Genomic DNA, 23,576 nt, shown 5'->3' on the forward strand with positions numbered 1-23,576 from the left:
GCACAAGGATTGCACAAGGAAGAGGAATGACAACATATTTCCAAGCCAGGACAGTGTGCAACTTGGAGGGGAACCAAGTGCAATTTCCATTTCAGGCCTTTTGATCATAGGAAGGTCATCAAAGAAGCAGCTAAAGATGGTCAGGTTCAATAACATCCCCATCCCCAGCAATCGCACTATCCTACCCACTCACAACTGGTCATGTTTTCAGATGGTCAGTTCTGCATATTTCAATTAATCTGCTTGCTGGAACATGTTTTGTTTTTTTAAATCATTTACAAGAAGCACAATCACAGAGATCAAGAGCACTGTACCTCCTTCAAAACAAACTCAAACTGGGCGCTGTCCAGCAACAGTTGGAAAAGGGTTTTTGGACTGTATTTTGAATCATTTAATACTTGATCCTTAATCTGTCGCAAACGCTTGTTGTTTGGATCGTACACTGCAAAATAAGAAAGAAGGGGGTTCACTCATTAGAAAGAGAGATGTACATTTGTAGAGCATCATTGACCTCCCCTTCAGGAAGCCACAAAGTGCTCTGCAGCTACTTTCGAGCCAGTGTCGCGATGCAGGAACATGGCTGTTTATTTGCGCACAGCAAGCTCCTGCAAATTATGTTGAACGAGGGATAAATTCTGACCAGGACTCTGGGTACAACTCCCTTGTTCTATCTTGAAATAGTGCCCAAGACTTGACAGACCTGGAATTCTCTGCCACAGAGGGTGGTTGAGGCCAATTCATTGGCTATATTTAGGAGGGAGTTAGATGTGACCCTTGTGGCTAAAGGGATCAGGGGGTATGGAGAGAAGGCAGGTACAGGATTCTGAGTTGGATGATCAGCCATGATCATATTGAATGGCGGTGCAGGCTCGAATGGCCGAATGGCCTACTCCTGCACCTATTTTCTATGTTTCTATGACAAGGCCTCAAATTGAAGCCTCCTGTGTTATATAATTTCCAACAATCCTGCGCTCTCTCTCTCTCTCTGAAGCATTAGATGTCAACCTCTCATGTGGTATCACATCAAACATCAAATTGCAACCTCTCCCAATTTTTCAATTGCAGATCCTCCCCAGGTTACCCACATCTGACTTATGGACACATAGTACATATGAACAAGCCTTTGAGAGACCAGCAGGATGGATGGGGATAGATCTATTGTCTCACACAAATGCTGTTGGGTGGGAACGGGAACTTTCTGTGCACTTTCTCTCTCCATCCCTACCGCCCACTGAGCCACAACAATCGGGGACCGAGTTAAGCCAAGCACCGCTGGGAGCGCTGAGTAGACTCACTTACTGAGTCAGTGAGGACGGCTTGTGTCCGCTCTTCCTAAACCTACTCGCTTTCCCATCACAGCTGCTCTGTGAAACCCCTCACAAACAGTCCGCGTTACGAACAGCTCCCAGGAACCGAACACTGTCATTGGGGATGTCTGGCTATACGTTGGTATTGAGGCTGGACTAATAAACGGCAGAGATCTGTGACGACTAATTGATGAGCAGGTGCATGGGAACAAGTCTGCTCACATGCAGGGTGGTCAGCTCACAGGGTCGTTTTGGCTCCTCCTTCAAGGATAATTAGCTCCCACTTCACCTAGGCAGCAGTATTAAAGTGGCTCACATTGTTAATGGCTGCTCAGACCTCCGAGATTTGGAAGAACTGCAATGGAGAGCCAATGCAGGAATTAGATTGCCCAAATGAACCATGCATCTCGTCACAGCCCCATCAACAATTGATACTGCAATATCAAAAACTAGCACCTTTTATAAAAAAATATTTGGATTTGGGGGCAAGACCTCCAGTGGTCTCAGCATAAGAATTACATAATATTTCCAGATCAGTTACAATTTCCATCAATTTTCTCTGACCAACAAAACAATCTTAGTCCATTCAACCAATTTCAAAAAATTAGGGTACGAGGAAGATTTCTGCATTTAGTAGTTGCAAATCAATCCTTCAATGTCCGACACTAATTAAGACCTTTAAATGGTGCCAGATTCTAAAGGGCCTGTTCCACCAGCACGCAACTGCATGCGGCAAGCGCGACTTAACGTGGTCGCTTGAGCCGTACGGCCTCGCGGAGCCGGTCCCACTTCGATCCCTGGAACCGTATATGGAGTTGTGCGGGGCTGGTCCCAACATCGGCGGGGCTCCGAAAATCCTGCACTGTCCAAAAATCCCGCACAGCAACGGCCTGTCGGCCCGCAGCCGCATTGAGGCCGTACGCAGCTCGACGGGTGTACGCAGCGTCTCGACGCCGTACGCAGCGTCTCGACGGCGTATGCCTAGCGCGTGGCGTTGCGAGATGACATCACCGCCCGGCGTGCCGTTGCGCGATGACATAACCGCCCGACGCCGTGCGACGTCCAAATTCAGTCAGCCCGCCTCCTGCCAAGCGATTGGTGAGTATGATGTCGGGACCAGCCCCGCACAACTCCATACGCCTCCGCAGTTGGAAGTGGGACCGGCCCCGCGAGGCCGTACGCCTCAAGCCACCACGTTTGGTCGCGCTAGACGCATGCAATCGCATGCTGGTGGGACAGGCCCTTTACACATTTTCCTTCAGACCTACCAAAGTCTGCAGTGTGAAGCATCAACCAGCGAATGGTCACGTTACAATCCCTCAGGCAGTTGAGTAGTTTAGGGATATGGTCCAGCACATATTCTTCTCTCAAGAAGCCTTCCTTTAGAAACTGCTGCACTTGCTGGCGCAGGCAGTCAACGTTTGTACCATAGCGACCGGCCTGCATCAGAAAGCCCATGTCAGTGTAATCGTTAGCCACAGATGTAACACGTGTACCCATAGGGAAAGCTAACAGGGGTGACAATAGTCTTCCAGCATGGGAAAACATCCTTGAAGCCCCCATTTACACTTACGGCAATTCCCACTTCATTCTCCCCACATTCCCATCAACTTTGCCCAGATTCATCAGATTCAGATTCAAACTTTATTGTCATTGTGCAGTGTACAGTACAGAGACAACGAAATGCAGTTAGCATCTCCCCAGAAGAGCGACAAAGAATATGAGCAATAAATAAATATATTTACGTACATACAGTCACAGTAGTGCAATTATTTTTTCCTGGCGTCCGGGGGGGGGGGGGGGGTTGGTTGGCAATCACCGAGGTACAGTGTCGAGTAATGTAACAGCCGCAGGGAAGAAGCTGTTCCTGGACCTGCTGGTCCGGCAACTGAGAGACCTGTAGCGCCTCCCGGATGGTAGGAGGGTAAACGTCTGTGGTTGGGGTGAGAGCAGTCCTTGACGATGCTGAGCGCCCTTCGCAGACAACGCTTGCTTTGGACAGACTCAATGGAGGGGAGTGAGGAACCGGTGATGCGTTGGGCAATTTTCACCACCCTCTGCAGTGCTTTCCGGTCGGAGACAGAGCAGTTGCCATACCATACTGTGATACAGTTGGTAAGGATGCTCTCGATGGTGCAGCGGTAGAAGTTCACCAGAATCATGCGCAAGGGGGAATTCACCATGCATGCACAAGGGGGAATTTATAACAACCAATAAATCTACCAACCCTCACTAATTGGGAAGTACAAAGAGGTTGGAGCAAAGTGGAGAACTGAGGGGAAACCCATGTGGGCACACTGAGAAACATGCAACACCAGAAGTCAGGGCTGAATCCACGTTGCTGGAGTCGTGTGGTAGAAGATCTAGCTACGGAATGCAGAATATATGGTGAATGGACAGCTCGTTTTAAATCATGTTGGACTTTTTTTTAATTGTAAAGCAGGATACTGGTTTCTTAGCAAGAAATTTGTGCTAAGAACAACAATTAATGGATGATGGGGCAAAATGCAAAGTACATGTTACAACTGGGTGAAGCATTATCCTTCAGAGATTGTACCTGTTCCTTGATGTTCGACTGCTCCAGTGTATAGTGTAAAGCCATCTTTGCAGCTTTGTATGGTTCCCAAGCTTCAATCAGATTAACAGTGATTCCCATGTAAATACTTATTACCTGACGAGACAAAAATAAACCAAAACATTCATTTCTTGAGCAAATATCTTGCTTTTGCATGCTTATCATGTATTTCATATCACAGATCAAGGGCATTTGAGTAAACGCTGAACACTTTGGGACACCCTGGAGTCACAAAAGATTTCTGTGCAAAACAAACTGCTGGAATAGTGTTTTAACCATATAACCATATAACAATTACAGCACGGAAACAGGCCATCTCGGCCCTACAAGTCCATGCCGAACAATTATTGGAATAATCAAATAAACTACTGTTTTTCTATGCAGACAAAACAGGACGTTATGTTACAGTTTCACAAGACATTGACGAGGCTGCATTTGGATTGTTGTGTTCAGTTTTGGTCACCCTGCTGTAGGAAGAATGTCATGAAGCTGGAAAGAGTGCAGAGAATATTTTCGGGGATGTGGCCAGTTCTCGATGGCCTGAGCTATAGCGAGAGCGATGTTCAGCTGGGACTTTATTCCTTGGAGCGCAATAGGCAAAGGAGTGATCTTATCTACGTAAATAAAATCATGAGGGGGAATAAGTAAGTTTGGTATTTCAACTGCGCATTCCCAGGTCATAGGTCATGCGCGATAAACATTCTCGCCAGCTGAGCTGTTGCGTGTATACAGACCTGCGTTTCATCCGTATTTTCCAGTTTTGCTTCGAGGTAAGAAAATACTTCTTTCAATACTATTAACTAGGTGTATTTATGGTTCATTTGTACAAAACTACGATGATTTTGTTGGTTTTATTGCTTTATGCTAACTGTTATACTGAACATAACAGTTAGTTTGAGACACTGGTATAACAGTTATACGCTCATTGCAGTTATTGGTGTGCCTGGTAAGAACTTTGCCAAACAAACTTTTACAGTATTGTGTGATATATATGGATTTCTTCACTCCTTGCGGTATAGTAATGTAACTTTATCAATGGCAGTATGTAGGACATCGGCAGTAAGTGCCGATCATTCAGGTCGCTTTGTGTTGTTTTTTTTAAAACAGCTGAAAATAAACAAATTGTTGAAACAGACTTTCGCTACTGCCAACCCTTGTGGTTCCATCATTTACATGCTGCTGGAAATTAAATCTCGCCCCACATTCGTCCACTCTCTCACGAACAGCTACACGCAACAATAGGCGGAATGGTCCTTTCTTTCGTTAACCCCGTCCGCAGACTCTGATGGGGCCGGTTTCACAGACCGTGGCCGGCCGTGTTTAACCAGAGTTCTGGGAACTCGGCATCTGATGGGGACGAGGAGGGTTCCAGAGGGAAGGCAGGGACAACTTACAATCCGGCAGCAGAGTGGCTCCGTTAATGGATTCATTCCACAGTGAGTTCAGTTCAGAAAGAACACACGCCGGTAGTTCCCCGGTCACTGGTTCAGGAGATCGATCCAATTATTGACCAACAGGCGGTGGAATCCGTCTGTGACACACTCCACAGTGAGATGTCCACAGGACTGGGTGTTCACACTGATCAATAACTCAGGCACAGTGAACTTCACAATGTAAAACCATCCCAGTCAAAACCATCCCAGAGAACTTCCTTGCCCGAGCACTGGGACAACTCTGGGCAAGGTCCCATTGAAAGCAAGAACAATAGTCTAGTCACTAAAAAAACGTCACTCCAGCAGTTTTATTGTTTTCCATGTTTTAGAAGAACTAATTTAATGGCATGATCTCAAAGCTGCTCAGTATTTAAAAAAATGAAACCCCCGGACATGTTAAAGCAATCAATTGTTTTATTGGACCATTTAGTTTGCATGTCTGAATTCTCATCTACACAGAAAACTGTTGTGGATTGCTGATCTAATCCGAGAAGCGAATCGTTGCAAACCATGCAGCATATCTTGTCTTACCCAATTATCAGGAAAGTATTTATCCACAATCTCTCTCATCTTGGCTTGCTGTGTGTGAAGAGTGGAAGGTTCAAAGTAAAGGATGACATACAGCAGAGCAGCTTGAGTGCCTAGAGCAGTGCTACGGTGTTCTGGCAGTGGGTATGCTGAAACCTGAAAGAGAGAAAACAAAAACAAAAATCACCAAAGGGAAAACTTGGAAGAGCACATTAATGCCCCTGTCCCACTTAGGAAACCTGAACGGAAACCTCTGGAGACTTTGGGCCCCACCCAAGGTTTCCGTGCGGTTCCCGGAGGTTGCAGGTGGTTGCCGGAGGTTGCAGGTAGTGGAAACAGGTGGGGAGACTCACAAAAACCTCCGAGAACCGCACGGAAATCTTGGGTGGGGCGCAAAGTCTCCAGAGGTTTCCGTTCAGGTTTCCTAAGTGGGACAGGGGCATAACTCTTAAAATCAGGAATCGATTTGTTTAGTCACAAAGGCTGCATAAGTGTATAAACTAATCAATACTTGCTTAGCAGCTGTTGCACTTATTTTTCTATTTCTTATTAGTGATCCACTTTACAACAGAGGAGGAGAGTCACTTCATAAAATAGTTAATAAACCAGTAGAAACAAAGAACTGCAGATGTATAGGAAGGAACTGCAGATGCTGGTTTAAACCGAAGATAGATACAAAAAGCTGGAGTAACTCAGCAGGACAGGCAGCATCTCTGGTGAGAAGGAATGGGTAACGTTTCGGGTCGAGACCTTTCTTCAGCCGGGTTAGGGATAAGGGAAACGATGATGTGGAGAGATAAAGAACAATGAATAAAAGAGTAACGATGATAAAAGAAGCAGGCCATTGTTAGCTGTTTGTTGGGTGAAAACGAGAAGCTAGTGCAACTTGGGTGTGGAAGGAATAGAGAGAGAGGGAATGCCGGGGCTACCTGAAGTGAGATAAATCAATATTCATACCACTGGGCTGTAAGCTGCCCAAACAAAATATGAGATGCTGTTCCTCCAATTTGCATTTAGCCTCACTCTGACACTGGAAGAGACCGAGGACAGAAAGGTCTGCGTGGGAATGAGGAGAATTAAAGTGTTTGGCAACTGGGAGATCAGGTAGGTTCAGGTGCGCTGGGCGAAGGTGTTCCGCAAAATGATCGCCCAGCCTACAGATGACAGGGTTTATACCAGAGATAGACACAAGGTGCTGGAGTAACTCAGCAGCTCAAACATCATCTCTGTAGTAAAAGGATAAGTGATATTTCGGGTCAGTATCCTTCAGACTGAAGAAGGGTCCCGACATGAAACGTCAACTACCCCTTTTCTTCAGAGATGCTGCCTGACCTGCTGAGTTGCCCAGGCACTTTGTGTCTGAAGCACTGAAGCAAAGGTCAGTAGAGAATTACCAGCCAGCTGAACTACACTCCAGATTTTACTTAAATGTTTTAAGAAAATACGAGGAAGGAAATTGATAGTGATAATATATATATATAGGAGTCCACACCTGGAACAGCAGATACAGTATATGAGGTTGGAGGAGGTGTAAGTGAATCTCTGCATCACCTGAAAGAACTGTCGGGGTTCTTAAATGAAGTCCAAGGAGGAAGTATAGGTGATACTAGCCTAAGTGGGACCCGTTGGGTCCCAGCATCACAGGGACTATTCCATCTCTCCACCAATTCCAATATTGGTGGCCATTTAGGTGGGGGGGCTTTCTGGAGCGCTAGTATGGGTGTTTTGGGCTGAAGGGACTGGTTTCCAGAGGGCTTGTGTGGACATTGTGGGCCAAATGCATTCTTGGGCTGGTGGCTCAGTCACTCAAGGCTGTTGTGCTGGCAGCTCACTCACTCACAGCTGGTGGGCTGGCAGTTGACTCACGGCTATTCCTTGAAATTTCATTTCAAGCAGGGTGCAAGGTCACCAAATTCAAGTACAGTTTCTTACCATTTCAAGCATGGTGCAAGACCACCAAATTCAAGTGCAGTTTCATACCATTTCAAGCAGGGTGCAAGGCCACTGGAGACAGCGAGTCATGACCTCTCACGCCTCCATCTTGCAAAGACTGCGCCACGCCCACACATCTGGGTTTTATAATCCCTCTCCCAATATTAGGTCAAGATGAGACTTAATTATATAGAAGGCAAGGCAACTTTAATTAGGCAAGGCAACTTTAGCATTTCCAAACCAAAGGCAACACAGCTTTAGCATTTCCAAACCAAAGGCAACACAGCTTTAGCATTTCCAAACCAAAGGCAACACAGCTTTAGCATTTCCAAACCAAAGACAACACAGCTTTAGCATTTCCAAACGCCCAGGAGCCGTTGGTGCGGGAGGAGCAGAGTCCGGGCGGTGAGTTTAAAACCCGATCGCGGGGCTTTGATTCACAGAGGCCCAGGAGCCGTTGGTGTGGGAGGAACCCAACTCTGCAACGTTCCATTCACAGTTCAAAATAAGTAGGCTTGAGGAAGCCGCTGATTGGTGGAAGCGGACTAGAGGAAGCCGCTGATTGGTGGAAGCGGACTAGAGGAATCAGTTGATTGGTGGAAGCGGACTAGAGGAATCAGCTGATTGGGAGTCAGATCCCTGCTGATTTCTTCCAGCACTTTGTATTGTATCCTGGGTAAGGGGGGAGAATGAGGCCCAGGGCAGTTTACTGTTCTGGATGTCAGATGTGGGAGGTCATGGAGTCTGATAGCCTTCCAGACCACATCTGCGCCAGGTGCGTCGGGATGGGGCTCCTAAGGGACCGTATTAGGAACCTGGAGCAGCAGCTCAATGAACTCTGTCTGGTCTGGCAGAGTGAGGAGGTCATAGAGAGGAGTTATAGAGAGGTGGTCACTCCAAGACCATGGGAGGCAGACAAGTGGGTCACGGTTAGGAGGGGCAAGGAGCAGAGGCAGGGACTAGAGTACCCCGGTGGCTGTACACCTTGGCAATAAGTAGTCCTGGTTGAGTACTGTTGGGGGACACAGCCTACCTGGGGGTAGCGACAGTGGCCGGGCCTCCGGTACAGAGACCGGCCCTCATCTGTTGATCAGCCATGATCATATTGAATGGCGGTGCAGGCTCGAAGGGCCGAATGGCCTACTCCTGCACCTATTTTCTATGTATCTATGTATGTTGCTCAGAAGAGTAGGGAAAAGAAGAGGAGGGCAATAGTCAGCTTGCCGCGAGGAGCAGAGGCATTGTGACGTCATCCAGCTCGCTTCAGCACGTTAGATTTGAAAAGGATGTCAGTTTGGTGAACAATTTTAGTAAAAAACTCGGGAAATAATGAATCAAATTTTCAGATGAATGGATTTTTGAAATCATGAGGTAAATCTCTATCGGAACATGTAAAATTTTCACAGTTACTGTGCCGGGTTTTCGAGGAAATGTGAATCAAAGAAAAAGTTCAAGCAAGCAAACACACAAGTAAACATCCAAGATCAGAGTTTTATAATAATAGAGATAGTGCAAAATTGGAGTTATGATGCACACTCGATACTTCAGAATCCTGCAAAATTCACTCACCAAATAAATATTCGCATAGCAGAAGCCAATTATCAAAAAGCACAGAATGCTGGTCTTAGCAGAGAAACAAATTCCCATCATTCTGATATAATGATCAGAAACACTATTCAGGTGTGAATTTGTCAATGATCACTGTCCGCAGAAGACTTTATGAACAGAAATACAGAGGCTAAACTGTAAGATGCAAACCACTGGTTAGCCACAAAAATAGGATGGCCAGGTTACAGTTTCCCAAGAAATACTTAAAAGAGCAACCACAGTTCTGGAAAAAAGGTCTTGTGGGCAGATGCAACAAAGATTAACTTATATCAGAATGATGGGAAGAGCAAAGTATGGAGGAGAAAAGGAACTGCCCAAGATCCAAAGCATACCACCTCATCTGTGAAACACGGTGGTGGGGATGTTATGGCCTGGGCATGTATGGCTGCTGAAGGTACTGGCTCACTTATCTTCATTGATGATTCAGCTGCTGATGGTAGTAGCATAATGAATTCTGAGGTGTATAGGCACATCCTATCTGCTCGAGTTCAAATAAATGCCTCAAAATTCATTGGCCGGCGGTTCATTCTACAGCAAGACAGTGATCCCAAACATACTGCCAAAGCAACAAAGGACTTTTTCAAAACTAAAAAATGGTAAATTCTTGCGTAACCAAGTCAATCAACCGATCTGAACCCCTATTGAGCATGCGTTTTAAATGCTGAAGAGAAAACTGAAGGAGACTAGCCCACAAAACAAGCATAGGCTAAAGATGACTGCAATACAGGCCTGGCAGAGCATCACCAGAGAAGACACCCAGCAACTGGTGAAACCTTGGGTTTGGCTGAAGTCTCTAACAGTTTTATTCTTGTTTCTCAGTCTCATAATGGCTTCATTGACTTTCACTGGCACAACTTTGGTCCTCATGAATCGCAGATTTCAAGCAGTCATTCGCGCAAAGGATATGCAACAAAATACTAAACATGACTACTTTCATTTACATGACATTGCTGTATCCCAAACATTATGATGCACTGAAATGGGGGGACTATGTATAAACACTGCTGTAATTTCGACATGGTGAAACCAAAATGTATAGAAATGGCCTTTATTAAAATCTGACAATGTGCACTTTAACCACAAGTGATTTTTTTTCTATTACCAATCTCAAATTGTGGAGTACAGAGGCAAATAAATAAATGATGGGTCTTTGTCTCAAACATTATGGAGGGCACTGCACATCATAACTGATCTGTCAATCAAAATCACTGGCTCATAGGTATGATTTATATATCAATTTATATGCACAAAACTGAAATTTAAATCCTTAAAATTAGAATCAGATAATGTTGAAACATACAGAATTATTTTCTTTAAGTTTTTAAATGAGGACATTACAGATTTCCATGAGGCCTTGATCAGCTACAAAACAGAGAACTTAAATTAATTAATGACTGTAGGTTTTTTGGTGAATTTTCATTTTTTTCCCTTGAGTGCTGCAGTTAACATCTGCTTTAATTATGGCCAAAGACAACAATGGTTTAAACAAACAAGTGAATGTCCACCTGTGATGCTATGAATTCTAGTATTTTGAGGAGCATAATGAAAGAAATATATCCTTTTAAACTTTTGTAAGTGATAAAATACACCAGATAAGGAACCAGAAATGCTTGCTAAGCCTCTATCTAGGCCTTTCATTATTTGGTAGGTTTCAATGAGATCCCTCTCATTTTTCTAAACTCCAGTGAGGACAGGCCCTGGATCCTTCATAAATTAATCCAATCATCCCTGGGATAATTCTCATAAACATCCTCTCGACCCTCTCCAATGGCAGCACATCATTCCTCAGACTTGGGATCCAAAACGGCTCACAAAGGTCCAAATATGGTCTTACCTAGATGGTCACCCCCTCACCTCTGACTGCTTCCCGAACCTGGGGAATCATCTGCTCGTGCTCTTTTCTGTTAATAGACAATAGGTGCAGGAGCAGGCCATTCGGCCCTTCGAGCCAGCACCACCATTCAATGTGATCATGGCTGATCATCCCCAATCAGTACCCCTATCCTTCAGATGTCACCATTGTTTTAAATGGCATGCATTTGGATGCTGTAGACCACTAACCTGGTTGTAAATGTCATCTGAGCGTAACCGGCCAACCACCATTGAGATAAACGTCTTGTTAATGGGCACTCTTTGGAAGTAGCTCTCTGGGTAATTAGGAGGCCTTTTTGAGCCAGGCTGCGAGGAATATCCCGTGCTACGCAGCAGCTTGCAGATATCATCCAAATTTGAATCAGAGGATGAACGTGCTGCACTGTAACAGACACAATACATTAGTCACTTACTGTCTGGGCACAAAATCATTGGCTGCTGAAAAGCACCAACAAGAAATCCAAAATTATTCCATGCCCCCCCAATTTCACCAGTAAAAACACATTCATAAATTAAAAGGTTGGACATTATTTACATTCTTTCTCTTAGCTTTAAATTTATTAAAATAAAATCTTCAGTTAAAATTGAGAGTCCTGGTGATATTATGTGGTAACGCTTTAGTTTGATGAAGTACACGCACTAGTCATGTGTTTAATTGTCATATGGACCAGGAGCAGCACAATCAAATTCTTACTTGCTGCACCTTTACCGGCACTTTAACATAACAACAAATCCATTTACAATCTATACTATTACTAAAACACTTATCTTGTCCACTTCCGGTTTGCTTTTTTGTTTTAAAATTTGCGCAAAAACTGTACCGTTTATCTATAGGATTTTTTCGTCACCTTACTCACCGTTCTCCTCTAATCCAACCCACCACGTTTAGTTCCGGTCGATGGAATTTTACAAAAGTTATGAAGGTTTAAAAAATCATGAGATCAGCAGATTGGTCTTCTCGCCTGTCAGTTACCATGAAGGTAACGCCCCTTCCGGAACCCGCTGGAGAATAAAGCCCAGGAGGCGGGGCTGAGTCCACAAGTAGTCCTGATTGAGTCCGCAAGAGTGGAGTCAGGAAAGCCGCTGTTTGGAGTCGGAAAAGCTGGCTGTGTGGGGTCGGAAGAGCCGGTTGTGTGGAGTCGGGTAAGCTGCTGTGTGGGGTCGGGAGGTGCCGTGTGGGGTCTGGAAAGCCGCTGTGTGGAGTTGGGAGGTGTTGTGTGGTGCCGCAGCCAGTGGCCGCTGAGTGGAGTCCCTTCACCCCCCTCCCCCCCCGCACCCTCCTTTCCCCTCCCCCCACACCCGCCCTTTACTACTCCCCCCCTTCCCCCCACCCCCACACCAACTCAACCCCCCCCATCCACACCACCTCGCCTCCCACACCATCCCACCCCACCCCCCCCACCACCCCACACCCACCCCTCCCCGAACCCATCCCCCTTCCCACCCCCCCACCACAACCCATCCCCCCCTCCCCCACTCACCCGCACCAACCCATCCCCCTTCACCGCACCACCCCCCTCCCACACCACCCCCCTCCCGCAACACCCCTCCTCTCCAGCACCACCCCTCCTCTCCCACACCACCCCCCCCATCTCTCCAACACCACCCTCTCCCACACCATGGTGGAATATTGCATGGGGAATGGGTTGCATCCAGGCCTCCCGTAGTCTAGTAAACAATAAATCCAGTTACACCAGGTTAGCAGGGTATAACAATACAAGCCGATGCAAATAGTATAATCTGTCAGAGGCCAGAGAAATTCTTTCCTGAGGCAAGGTTAGATTTGTGCAGTGTGATTCAAGAGGCTTATATTTGATGGGAAGAAGCTTTTCTTGAACCTGGAGGTAACAGTTCTCAAGCCCCTGTACCTGTTTCCCCAATGGCAAGAGTGAGACGAGAGTGCGACCAGGATGGTAAAGGTCTTTGATGATATTGGCTGCCTTCTTAAGGTAACACTGCCTCTAGATCCTTTCAGTTGTGGAGAGGTCAATGGCCATGATGTGCCAGGCAATGTCCATCACTTTCTGCAGCCTCTTTCACTCTCGATATACTATCATAACAAACCTCACTGGCCTCATCTGAAGTAATATCTATGTTATTTTAAGAGGATCAAAGGATAATTAAAAATTAATTGCAAATGGTTACGTTTCAGTGTAAAATAATAAAGGGATTGAGAATGTCTGCAAAAGTATGAGGTAGGAATGCCAACCACATGTACTGATCTAGAGTTAAATTCTGAAATCTTTGAATCAGCTGGTTAGCAACCTCCATGAACAATAACTCTTTCATGGCACAATCCCAAAGAAGCTCAAAGCACTCAGCTGATTCCATTAAGTATTTAGTACAGTATCGGGCAACTTTCACCTACTTATATTCTAGTCCTCCAGACATGGAGAAGAACATTTCATTTAAGCTTTTGATTATATTCTTGATTTGCCCATTTTCATGATGCACACAAATAACTAATCACCCTTGAACCTCTGCTGCTCAATCTTTTCAGCATTATTGTATCTTTTTAAAGGTCCCAAGACAATGATCGTATAAAGTATCCTTTATTGTCATTCAGACTTTTCAGTCTGAACAAAATTGTATACCTTGCAGTCATGACATAGAATAAAATAACAGAACACACAATGAACACAGTTTAACATCCACCAGTTTAAATGCTACACTTGTCACTTTACCCCCCCTCCATTCAAGGACCCAAACAGTCGTTCCAGGTGCAACAGAAGGTCACCTGCATCTCCTCCAACCTCATCTATTGCATCCGCTGCTCTAGATGTCAGCTGATCTACATCGGTGAGACCAAGCGTAGGCTTCGCGATCGTTTCGCCGAACACCTCCGCTCGGTCCGCATTATCCAACCTGACCTCCCGGTGGCTCAGCACTTCAATTCCATTCCGAATCCGACCTCTCTGTCCTGGGCCTCCTCCATGGCCAGAGTGAGCACCACCGGAAATTGGAGGAACAGCACCTCATATTCCGCTTGGGCAGCCTGCATCCTAGTGGTATAAACATTGAATTCTCCCAATTCCAGTAGCCCTTCCTGTCTCCTCCCCTTCGCAGCTTTACCTCAGCCCTCGGGCTCCACCTCTTCCTTTTTCTTTTCTTCTCCCCCGCCCCCACCCCCACCCTCCATCAGTCTGAAGAAGGGTTTTGGCAGGAAACGTTGCCTATTTCCTTCGCTCCATAGATGCTGCTGCACCCGCTGAGTTTCTCCAACATTTTTGTCTATCTTAACATCCACCACAGTGAGTCTACCAGGCACCTCCTCACTGTGATGGAAGGCAAAAGTCTTAAAGTCCTTGTCTCTTCCCTCCTTGTTCTCCCTCTGCGTTGAGGCGATCTAGGCTTCCGTTGTTGGGCCCTCCGCCGGGTGATGGTAAGTCCCGCGGCTGAATCCGAGCTACGCGAACGGGCCGGTTCAAACTCCGCGACCCGGGGTGGTCGAACCTGCCGCCCTCCAGTCCAGCGGACGAAGCTGTTGTTGCGGGAGCTTCCGAGAATCGGTCACCAACCTGGGACCTGCGAGCTCCCGACGTTGTCGTCCACTGGGCCCGCGGCCAAGCCTCCGAGGCTCCGAAGTCAGGTCGCCGCCGCCGCAACGCCACCACAGCCCAGATGTCGTATGCCTTCAGTTTTCCATCCAAGTCATTTGGAAAGCAATGATCAACTCCAGCCCCATTACAAAACTTCGCGAGGCACCATTAGTCATATCCTGTTAATATATCTTACTAATTGTCCCAACTCTCAGTTTCCTGCTGACTAGAGAATGTCCTAACTGAAACAGTAATTTGCCTTCCATTCCATGTGCTCTGGCATTACCAAACAGGAAGTGTTTAGTGAAATGTGAGACAGTATTGTCCAGTGGTTAGAGCTGCCATCTCAGTGCTCCAGTGATCCGGGTTCAATCCAGACCTTGGGTGCTATGTGGAGTTTGCAGGTTCTACATATGAATGCATGGGTTTCCTCCTGGTATTCCAGTTTCCTTCCACATCCCAAAAATAAGCAAGTTTGTAGGTTAATTGTAAATGTTGCCCATTTTGTTGGAATAGGGGAAGGGTGTGGGGGGAGTAGTTGATGGGAATGCAAAAGGAAAAACTGAACACTTGCTCAGTTTATGTTTACGCTGCCTTGCAATACAGTCATGTCAATAGGTTACATTATTTGCAATTAAGACATGAAATGACAAGACCTTGTGCATACTTGCCTTTGTTTAGTGTACAGTACCTGTATCTGTAGTAGGAAACTAGCATCCTTTCTCGCACCTCTCCTTCAATTTTGTGGTCAATCACGAGCAGCATAACTCCATACAAGTACAGGGCTTCACACTGAACAACAATAGGTCCAAGTTAGCCAGCAATAATAAAACAAATATATGTGGTCTTTGTATGATACATTGGGTTTGCTGGTAGGTAGGATAACAAGAAGAACATTCTTCCAAGCTTTCAGACAAGAAATTCTAAACTACTGCTGGTGAATAAAGAATATGAAGGCTGGGCGCTGATACTACACTAAAAAAAATGTAGTTGTACAATACCCCGATACATTTTCATTTCTTGGCAGAATGAGGAAAAATTAATGATTGTTAGGTTTCCTTCTATTGTAGTGCCACAGTTTCTTGTCAAACAGGGGAGTGGGTGAATAGTAGATCCTATTGTGATTTGATGCACTTTCCTATTTATATCTTGCATGATACTTTTTGCAACCAGAAAGAACAGCTGTTCTTGCAGGGAAAATAAAATGTTACAGCGAATCAGAAACTTTCCAGCCCTTAACCATACTTTTCCCATTGACATGAGTGTTATTCTAAAGCGATTTTTCTATAACACGAAGTTTCTAGGAATATTAGTTGTTTTACGGCATGACTACCTGCTGTCATGTATCTGTAACTTGGCACATCTAGATGGCATAGGTAGAACTGTTGACTCACAATCCACGGACTCCGGTTCAATCCTGACCAGTTAGTAGGTTAATTGACTGCTGTAACTAACTGCTCCAGTGAATGTTAGTGGTCAAATCCAGGGAAAGTTGATGGGAATGTAGGGAAATAAAATAGAGTACAAGTAAATGGCAGTCAGTGTGGAATCAATGGGCCATTGGACTTGTTTCGATGAACACAACATGCACAATTTCAGTTTCACCCAGCTTGCTGTTTCTTTTCTTCATATACATTCTAATAGTTACAAGTATTTGTGATATGTTATAGCAGCTTACAAGAAGTTGTTTTCCATCTTCATTTAGCAGTACTGTTTCAAGGGTCTGCTGAATGTAGACACCTTCATTGAGATCCTCAAGAAATCTGAAATAATCCAACAAAATAGATTAATTCAACAGTGGTTATGTGTCACTGTAACAAGCAATGCTGAGACAGCCATTGAACAACACATACAATTACTTCTTCTTTACAGAGTCACACAATTACAGGTGCCACAAACTGTATAATAGCATGTACATGATACGACTACCAAACAGTGCAGAGAAGAGTTACACAGATATTACCAGGTCTTGAGGGGCTGAGCTATGGGGAGAGATTGGGCAGGCTAGGACTTTATTCCTTGGAGAGCATAGGAACATAGAAACATAGAAAATAGGTGCAGGAGTAGGCCATTCGGCCCTTCGAGCCTGCACTGCCATTCAATATGATCATGGCTGATCATCCAACTCAGTATCCTGTACCTGCCTTCTCTCCATACCCCCTGATCCCTTTAGCCACAAGGGCCACATCTAACTCACTCTTAAATATAGCCAATGAACTGGCCTCAACTACCTTCTGTGGCAGAGAGTTCCAGAGATTCACCACTCTCTGTGTGAAAATGGTTTTTCTCATCTCGGTCCTAAAGGATTTCCCCTCTATCCTTAAGCTGTGACCCCTTGTCCTGGACTTCCCCAACATCGGGAACAATCTTCCTGCATCTAGCCTGTCCAACCACTTAAGAATTTTGTAAGTTTCTATAAGATCCCCCCTCAATCTCCTAAATTCTAGCGAGTACAAGCCGATTCTATCCAGTCTTTCTTCATATGAAAGTCCTGACATCCCAGGAATCAGTCTGGTGAACCTTCTCTGCACTCCCTCTACGGCAAGAATGTCTTTCCTCAGATTAGGAGACCAAAACTGTACTCAATACTCCAGGTGTGGTCTCACCAAGACCCTGTACAACTGCAGTAGAACCTCCCTGCTCCTATACTCAAATCCTTTTGCTATGAATGCTAACATACCATTCGCTTTCTTCACTGCCTGCTGCACCTGCATGCCTACTTTCAATGACTGGTGTAACATGACACCCAGGTCTCGTTGCATCTCCCCTTTTCCTAATCGGCCACCATTCAGATAATAGTCTGCTTTCCTGTTTTTGCCACCAAAGTGGATAACCTCACATTTATCCACATTATACTGCATCTGCCATGCATTTGCCCACTCACCCAGCCTATCCAAGTCACCTTGCAACCTCCTAAAATCCTAGCAAGGCGGTGGGAGGTGATCTTACAGAGGTGCATAAGATCATGAGAGGAATTAAGAAACAGTTAGGTACATCGATAGGACAAGTTTGGAGGGATATGGACCACGCGCAGGCAGGTGTGACTAGTGGAGCTGGGACATGTTGGCCGGTGTGGGAAAGTTGAGCAGCAGGGCCTGTTTCCATGCTGTATCACTCTCTGACTGTATGAATGGATAGGGTAAATGCACAGAGACATTGACCAAGAGTGCAGCAATCAAGAACCAAAGAACATAAGTTTAATGAGGGGAAAATTTAAAAGGAACTCGAGGGACAACTTTTAAATGGAATGAGCTGCCAAAGGAGGTAGTTGAGGCAGGTGCTATAACAACATTTAAAAGACATTTGGACAGGTACATGGACTGGAAAGGTTTAGAGAGATATGGGCAAATGCAGATAGGTGGGCCTAGTATAGATGTGGCAGATTGCTCTGCATGGGCAAGTTAGGCCGAAGATCCCGTATTCATGTGGCATGACAATATAGATAAATCAATAATTAAATTTCCGAACAGAAAAGTAATTTTTCATCAATGCCATGAATAAAATTCAGGTTTTAATTCTTATTCCCCAATTAAAATTCAGCTTTGCACACATTAATAGAACACACTTTTACCTGGACAAATCAAATACGTATTTGTGAACACTTTCAAAAGCAAGGTAGAATCTTGTCAATATTTCAATGTGATTTTCACGAAATTCTTCATCTAGATCCTGAAGCTCTGACTTAGAGTCCAATTTCCCTTCATAGTCATCAGGACCCTTAAAACAAGATTTACTGTGTTGTTAACTAGCAGTCATTCCTTTAAAAGAATAATCATAAATGCTTAACAGGAGTATTCATTCTGATTTAAATGTTTTATCAGTTGACAGGAATGCAACTGGCTTTCTCCAATTTCACCACCACTTCAATTTTGCTACTCTTTTCTAACTGCCATTTATCAATTTGGGGCCAATTTTATTGTCAAAGTAAGCCCCAACAACAGTGTGTGCTCAACTTTAATTATCAATAAACATGCCAGACCCACTTCAAGTAACAAGAGTTCTTATTGATAAACATGATGGCAACTGAGCTCAGACATAGACCCTGGATTTATATGCCACTCATTTATGATCTCGGGATTTATGATCACAGCAAGTGTGCATTCAAATCACCTGGCACTCTTAAAAAAAAAAAAAAAAAAGCATGCTGGTTCCACTTGGCCCATTATCCATCACTTATTCAATATCATTCAAACGTTATTTAAACATCCTAGAGCTGTTTATAAGCATTTGCTGCACACAAACTGTCCACGGTGTGTCATACATTATTACAGGATTCACAAGAGGCTTTAATGTGGCCTAAGGTTGTAAAAGGTGCTATACAAATGTAAGTCCTGCCATCAGTGTAAGTGTTTTACATTAAATTAAGCATTCCATTGGTCCATTTGGCAGCCAGGGCCAGGCGGAGGCTACCTAGACTGAGAGGCCTGGCGCACAGAGCTAACTAACAAGCAGTGATGCTGCAAGCTATATTGCCAATGCTGTATATCATACAATTACACCAGGAAGTAGTTTGTGGGCAGGAAGTGCAACCGACGCAAGTCTTTTATGGATGTTCTCAATTATGCCGATAAATATTTCGGTTGTATAACAGAAGCTAAAATAATGTTTAATTGGTGCAAGAGCAGTTTTTTTTTGTTGCTTGAACCCCCCCCCCCCCCCCCCCCCCCCACCCCCACACATAAAATGTTCTTGCAATCCTCGCCTCGGAATCTATCATTACTGTAGGCGGGGGATCCGATACCATCTGAAGGAGAGATGAACGACTGGCTAAAGATTGGGGGAAGTCAGCAAAAATTTGCCAAGGCTAAGATAAACAAGAAACTATAATGCAAAAACCACCAGCAATTTAAATGTCACATGCAATGAATTAATTGCAATGAATCAATAAAGCTGCGACCAAAATGCAACAGGGGGAGACTGTTACAGTGAACTTTAATCTGCTTATTTTCCAGCACACGACTGCGAACACATCGAACTAAGGATACTCGGGTACAGAACCCCCTCACCTTGAAGTAACTGAAGTCACATATGATGTCTCCATACTTCTGCTGCTCGGCTTTGTCTCTGAGTCTGAACACGCTCGGGATGAACTCGGACAGTCTCAAAAGTTCAGCAATGATGGCGTTACCCCGGGACACGACCCGCAGAATCGCCTGCCCGCAGAGGTTGTTGTCCGCCAGGAAATCCACCATGGCTGAGGAGAGGCAAATGCAAACTAGGGACGGGCACCGACAGACCTGACACTCTCTCCCTCAACACGGTGATCCTGCTGGATCTATTGCACCCAGCCTGTGCTCATTGCTGCAATGATCCCTCCTGCTCTGGCGAATATCCCAGGGTCGCTCCGACTTCGGTGAAATTCCAGGGGAGAAATCCCACGGGCGGCATCAGTTGCTCCCCCGCACACCCATTACACAAGAGGAGGTAATTGTGCAAGGGCTCGTTGTGCTTATCTCACAGGGTTCAGTGCACAGAGCTCACACTCGTTCTTCCATGTTGATCATTTGACTCCTTCCTGTCAACCCAGCATGTGACCAAGTGTAGCACTTTGCTGATGCCGAGCGATGCATGATTTGTTTCTGCTTTGCTTCTTCCTAATGTCACAGAACGACAAAACAACTCTCCCCATTTAATAAAAAATGATTTATTATGCATCTCTCTCTGCAGAATGAACGGCTTGCCCTATTGGGCGCTTTAGTTCATTATTTTAAAGGTTTATTTAGTTCAAAATGTTTTTTTCTATTTAAAAAAAAAGATATGCGGATATTTGATCTGGGGACTCTGGTAATTAACAAGAATTATTACAAGGCCAGGGCTACTTTGAAATATGTCAACAGTGGGATCTGGCCAAGGCATCTACTGTAATTGACCATTCCAGATGCCCGAACAGAAAATGTCCAGCCTGACGGACGAAGTGCAGTAATGAGGTGGTGTTTGAGGATTTTAAAATATACTTGCAATTAAATATGCAATTATATTAATTACAAATTTTATTTGTACTTCAAAGAACAGCGTCTCACCATGAGATGAGTCACTGTTCTATGGGGTGCAAAATTAAATATGCATTGACTATACTTAAAAGTCAAAGGGAGTGATCCACTGGGTAATGGACAATCTAATCCCACGACCAACATGTCACATTGAGAACATTCTTCGTTCTTGGTCCTCCAAAATATTCCAAATGGAATTGAAACTGTAGGTGGTGGAGGGTGGACTTAAGCAAAAAAGGATTCTTGCAGAAGAAGAGCTACCTTAAATTTAATTGCATCTGGTTGAGTAACTATGGTAGGGTGAAGACTATTCCATGCTTTAATTCAGGGGGGGAAGAATGAATTGCTGTACACATCTGTCTTGGTAGCTAGTATATCAAATTGGATCGAATGCCCTTGTCTGCTCCTAATAGGTTTGGGTTTGGTGTAAATTCGATAATCTATGTCGAGCTGACCATTTAACATTTTGTAAAAACAGGTCAAACGGTGAACTTTACTTCTGTCATGGAGAGGGTTCCACACCAGTGAATTCAGAAGTTTGGTAACACTCATTTACATGCTGCAGAGGGTGTACACACATTTGGACACTGCTGATGCATCTGTAAGGATTACTTTTTTTGACTTTTCAAGCGCCTTCAACACTATTCAGCCCCGACTGCTAGGGGAGAAGATGGAGAAGATGAAAGTGGATCCATCACTGGTACTGTGGTGTTTGGATTACCTTTCCCTCAGACCACAGTACGTGCGCCTACAGAACAGTGTCTCGGGCACCATCTTGAGCAGCACAGGGGCTCCACAAGGAACTGTGCTGGCTCCGTTCCTGTTTACCATCTACACAGCGGATCTCCAATGGAACACCAACAACTGCTTTTTGCAGAAGTATTCGGATGATACAGCTGTTGTCGGCCTCATTAAAGGGGGCAATGAGGAGGAATACAGAGACATTATAAGTAACTTTGTGGAGTGGAGCGCACACAATAATCTCCATCTCAACACCAAAAAAACAAAGGAGATAGTGGTGGACTTTAGGAGGGGGAGGAGGAGGACTCAAGCAACGCCGATCAACATTAAGGGCACTGAGGTGGAGGTGGTTGCTAATCACAGGTACCTTGGGGTGCAGCTTGACAGTGAGCTGAACTGGAAGTGTCACATGGAGGCAGTGTACAGGAGGGGACAAAGCCGACTGTATTTTTTAAGGAGGCTGAGGTCTTTTAATATCTGCCAACCCCTACTGTGCAGTGTCTACCATTCAGTGGTGGCCAGTGCTCTGTTCTTTGCTGTGGCCTGTTGGGGAGATGGCGCCCGTATAGCGGATAAAAACAGATTGGACAAACTAATTAGGAAGGCCGGCTCAGTGGTCGGGGCTGAGCAACGAACGGTCCAGCAGGTGGCAGAGGCCAGAACTTTAAATAAACTAGGTTCCATAATGACAAACCCCACTCACCCACTCCATGCCCTGAAGGTGATCAAGAGCAGTATCTTCAGCAAGAGGCTGATTGCACCAATGTGCAAAACGGAGAGATACAGGAAGTCCTGTTTACCAGCTGCAATAAGACTTTTTAATGAGCACAAATAACTGCACTTTTTTTAAATTAATTGTATTTTAACTTGTATTTTAACGTATTTTAACTTGTTATGTATGAAAGCGTGGTGTTATGTTATGTTTGTCTTGAAGCTGTCGTGGCAAATAATTTCCTGAAAAGGATTATTAAAGGAATATTCTATTCTATTCTATTCTACTCACTTCTCTCTCATAGGTAGGTATATGTAACAAATCGAGCTGCCTGTCTTTGGACACGTTCGATGGAAGAAATGTTTCTATTTGTGTATGGATCCCATGCACAATCCCATGTACAACATTCAAAAGAATGAGAAACAGTTAATGTTTTAAGTACTTGAAGAACTGACAGCTTTCAACCTTAAACATTATTTCTCTTCTACAGATGTTGCTTACCTTTTGCATTTATATCTTTTGCATTTCCAGCATTTTCTGTAAAATTTCAAATTTCCAGCATTTGCAGATTTTTGATTTTTCCTAATGTTTTGAGGGTATGTGGGTGTGACTGTAATCATACTTGCAACCATATTCCGGTGTAATAGGAACTACAATTCATAATGTTTTTGATGCTTGTAATGGGTTGAACAGGATAAGCAATGTGTTTACAAGGCATTTCTTTAGCATTCCCTCCAACAGCCACTCTTTATTCCTCTCCTTCCTGTTCTAACTAAACAAAAGAGACAGCATTCTAACTTCAGAGTTTAGAAAATCCAGAAATATTTTATTGCTTTGCATGAAAAAAATTCTAATGAAGTGTATTTTCATATATTCATATTAATACATTTGAAAAAACAATCATAAACTTACCAACATCTTCATAAAACTTCACAGAGGCACCAAAATGTTGATAAATTATCATTTGTGTCTTAAGGTAAAATACAACAGATGTTGAAAAGCTGAGATAAAAGCAGAAAATGCTGGTTGTATTGTAGGTCAGGTAGCATTAGAGTCTGAACTTTAAGCACCCACCTGTGCCTTATAAAACAGTCTGGTGCAACTATATTTAGTTTGTTTGAAAGTCTGACGGGGAAAACCAGCTGGCAATGGAATACAATTGACTTGCATTTCTCTGCCCTAATTTCCTTGGAAATATTCCTTGGACATTCAGACCTATAATCTCAGCAGCATCATAGACAGTGCAAATTGCCTTTAAAGTTGGTGTGGAATTCTCCATTGAAACAGGTAAAATTAATATTTTTGCAAATATTTTTCTCCTGTTCTCATAAAATCCTTC

At 44.4% G+C, this 23,576-nt stretch overlaps 1 protein-coding gene across 1 annotated transcript in view; it reads right to left on the bottom strand.

Annotated features, from left to right (window-relative positions):
* washc5 (WASH complex subunit 5) overlaps nucleotides 1–20,115 on the bottom strand; it is a 69,206-nt gene extending 49,091 nt beyond the window's left edge. The window contains exons 1-9 of the mRNA XM_033019006.1: nucleotides 19,801–20,115; nucleotides 18,366–18,511; nucleotides 16,473–16,557; nucleotides 15,486–15,586; nucleotides 11,445–11,637; nucleotides 5,847–5,999; nucleotides 3,865–3,978; nucleotides 2,576–2,747; nucleotides 315–442 (exon numbers count right to left, since the gene is read on the bottom strand). Coding sequence (XP_032874897.1) covers nucleotides 315–442; nucleotides 2,576–2,747; nucleotides 3,865–3,978; nucleotides 5,847–5,999; nucleotides 11,445–11,637; nucleotides 15,486–15,586; nucleotides 16,473–16,557; nucleotides 18,366–18,511; nucleotides 19,801–19,986 — 1,278 coding nt within the window. The 5' untranslated portion in view covers nucleotides 19,987–20,115. The remainder of the gene's footprint in view (nucleotides 1–314; nucleotides 443–2,575; nucleotides 2,748–3,864; nucleotides 3,979–5,846; nucleotides 6,000–11,444; nucleotides 11,638–15,485; nucleotides 15,587–16,472; nucleotides 16,558–18,365; nucleotides 18,512–19,800) is intronic.
* Between the last annotated feature and the right edge of the window lie 3,461 nt (nucleotides 20,116–23,576).

The sequence above is a fragment of the Amblyraja radiata genome, chromosome 4 (assembly GCF_010909765.2).
Source record: "Amblyraja radiata isolate CabotCenter1 chromosome 4, sAmbRad1.1.pri, whole genome shotgun sequence".
Lineage (NCBI taxonomy): Eukaryota > Metazoa > Chordata > Chondrichthyes > Rajiformes > Rajidae > Amblyraja > Amblyraja radiata.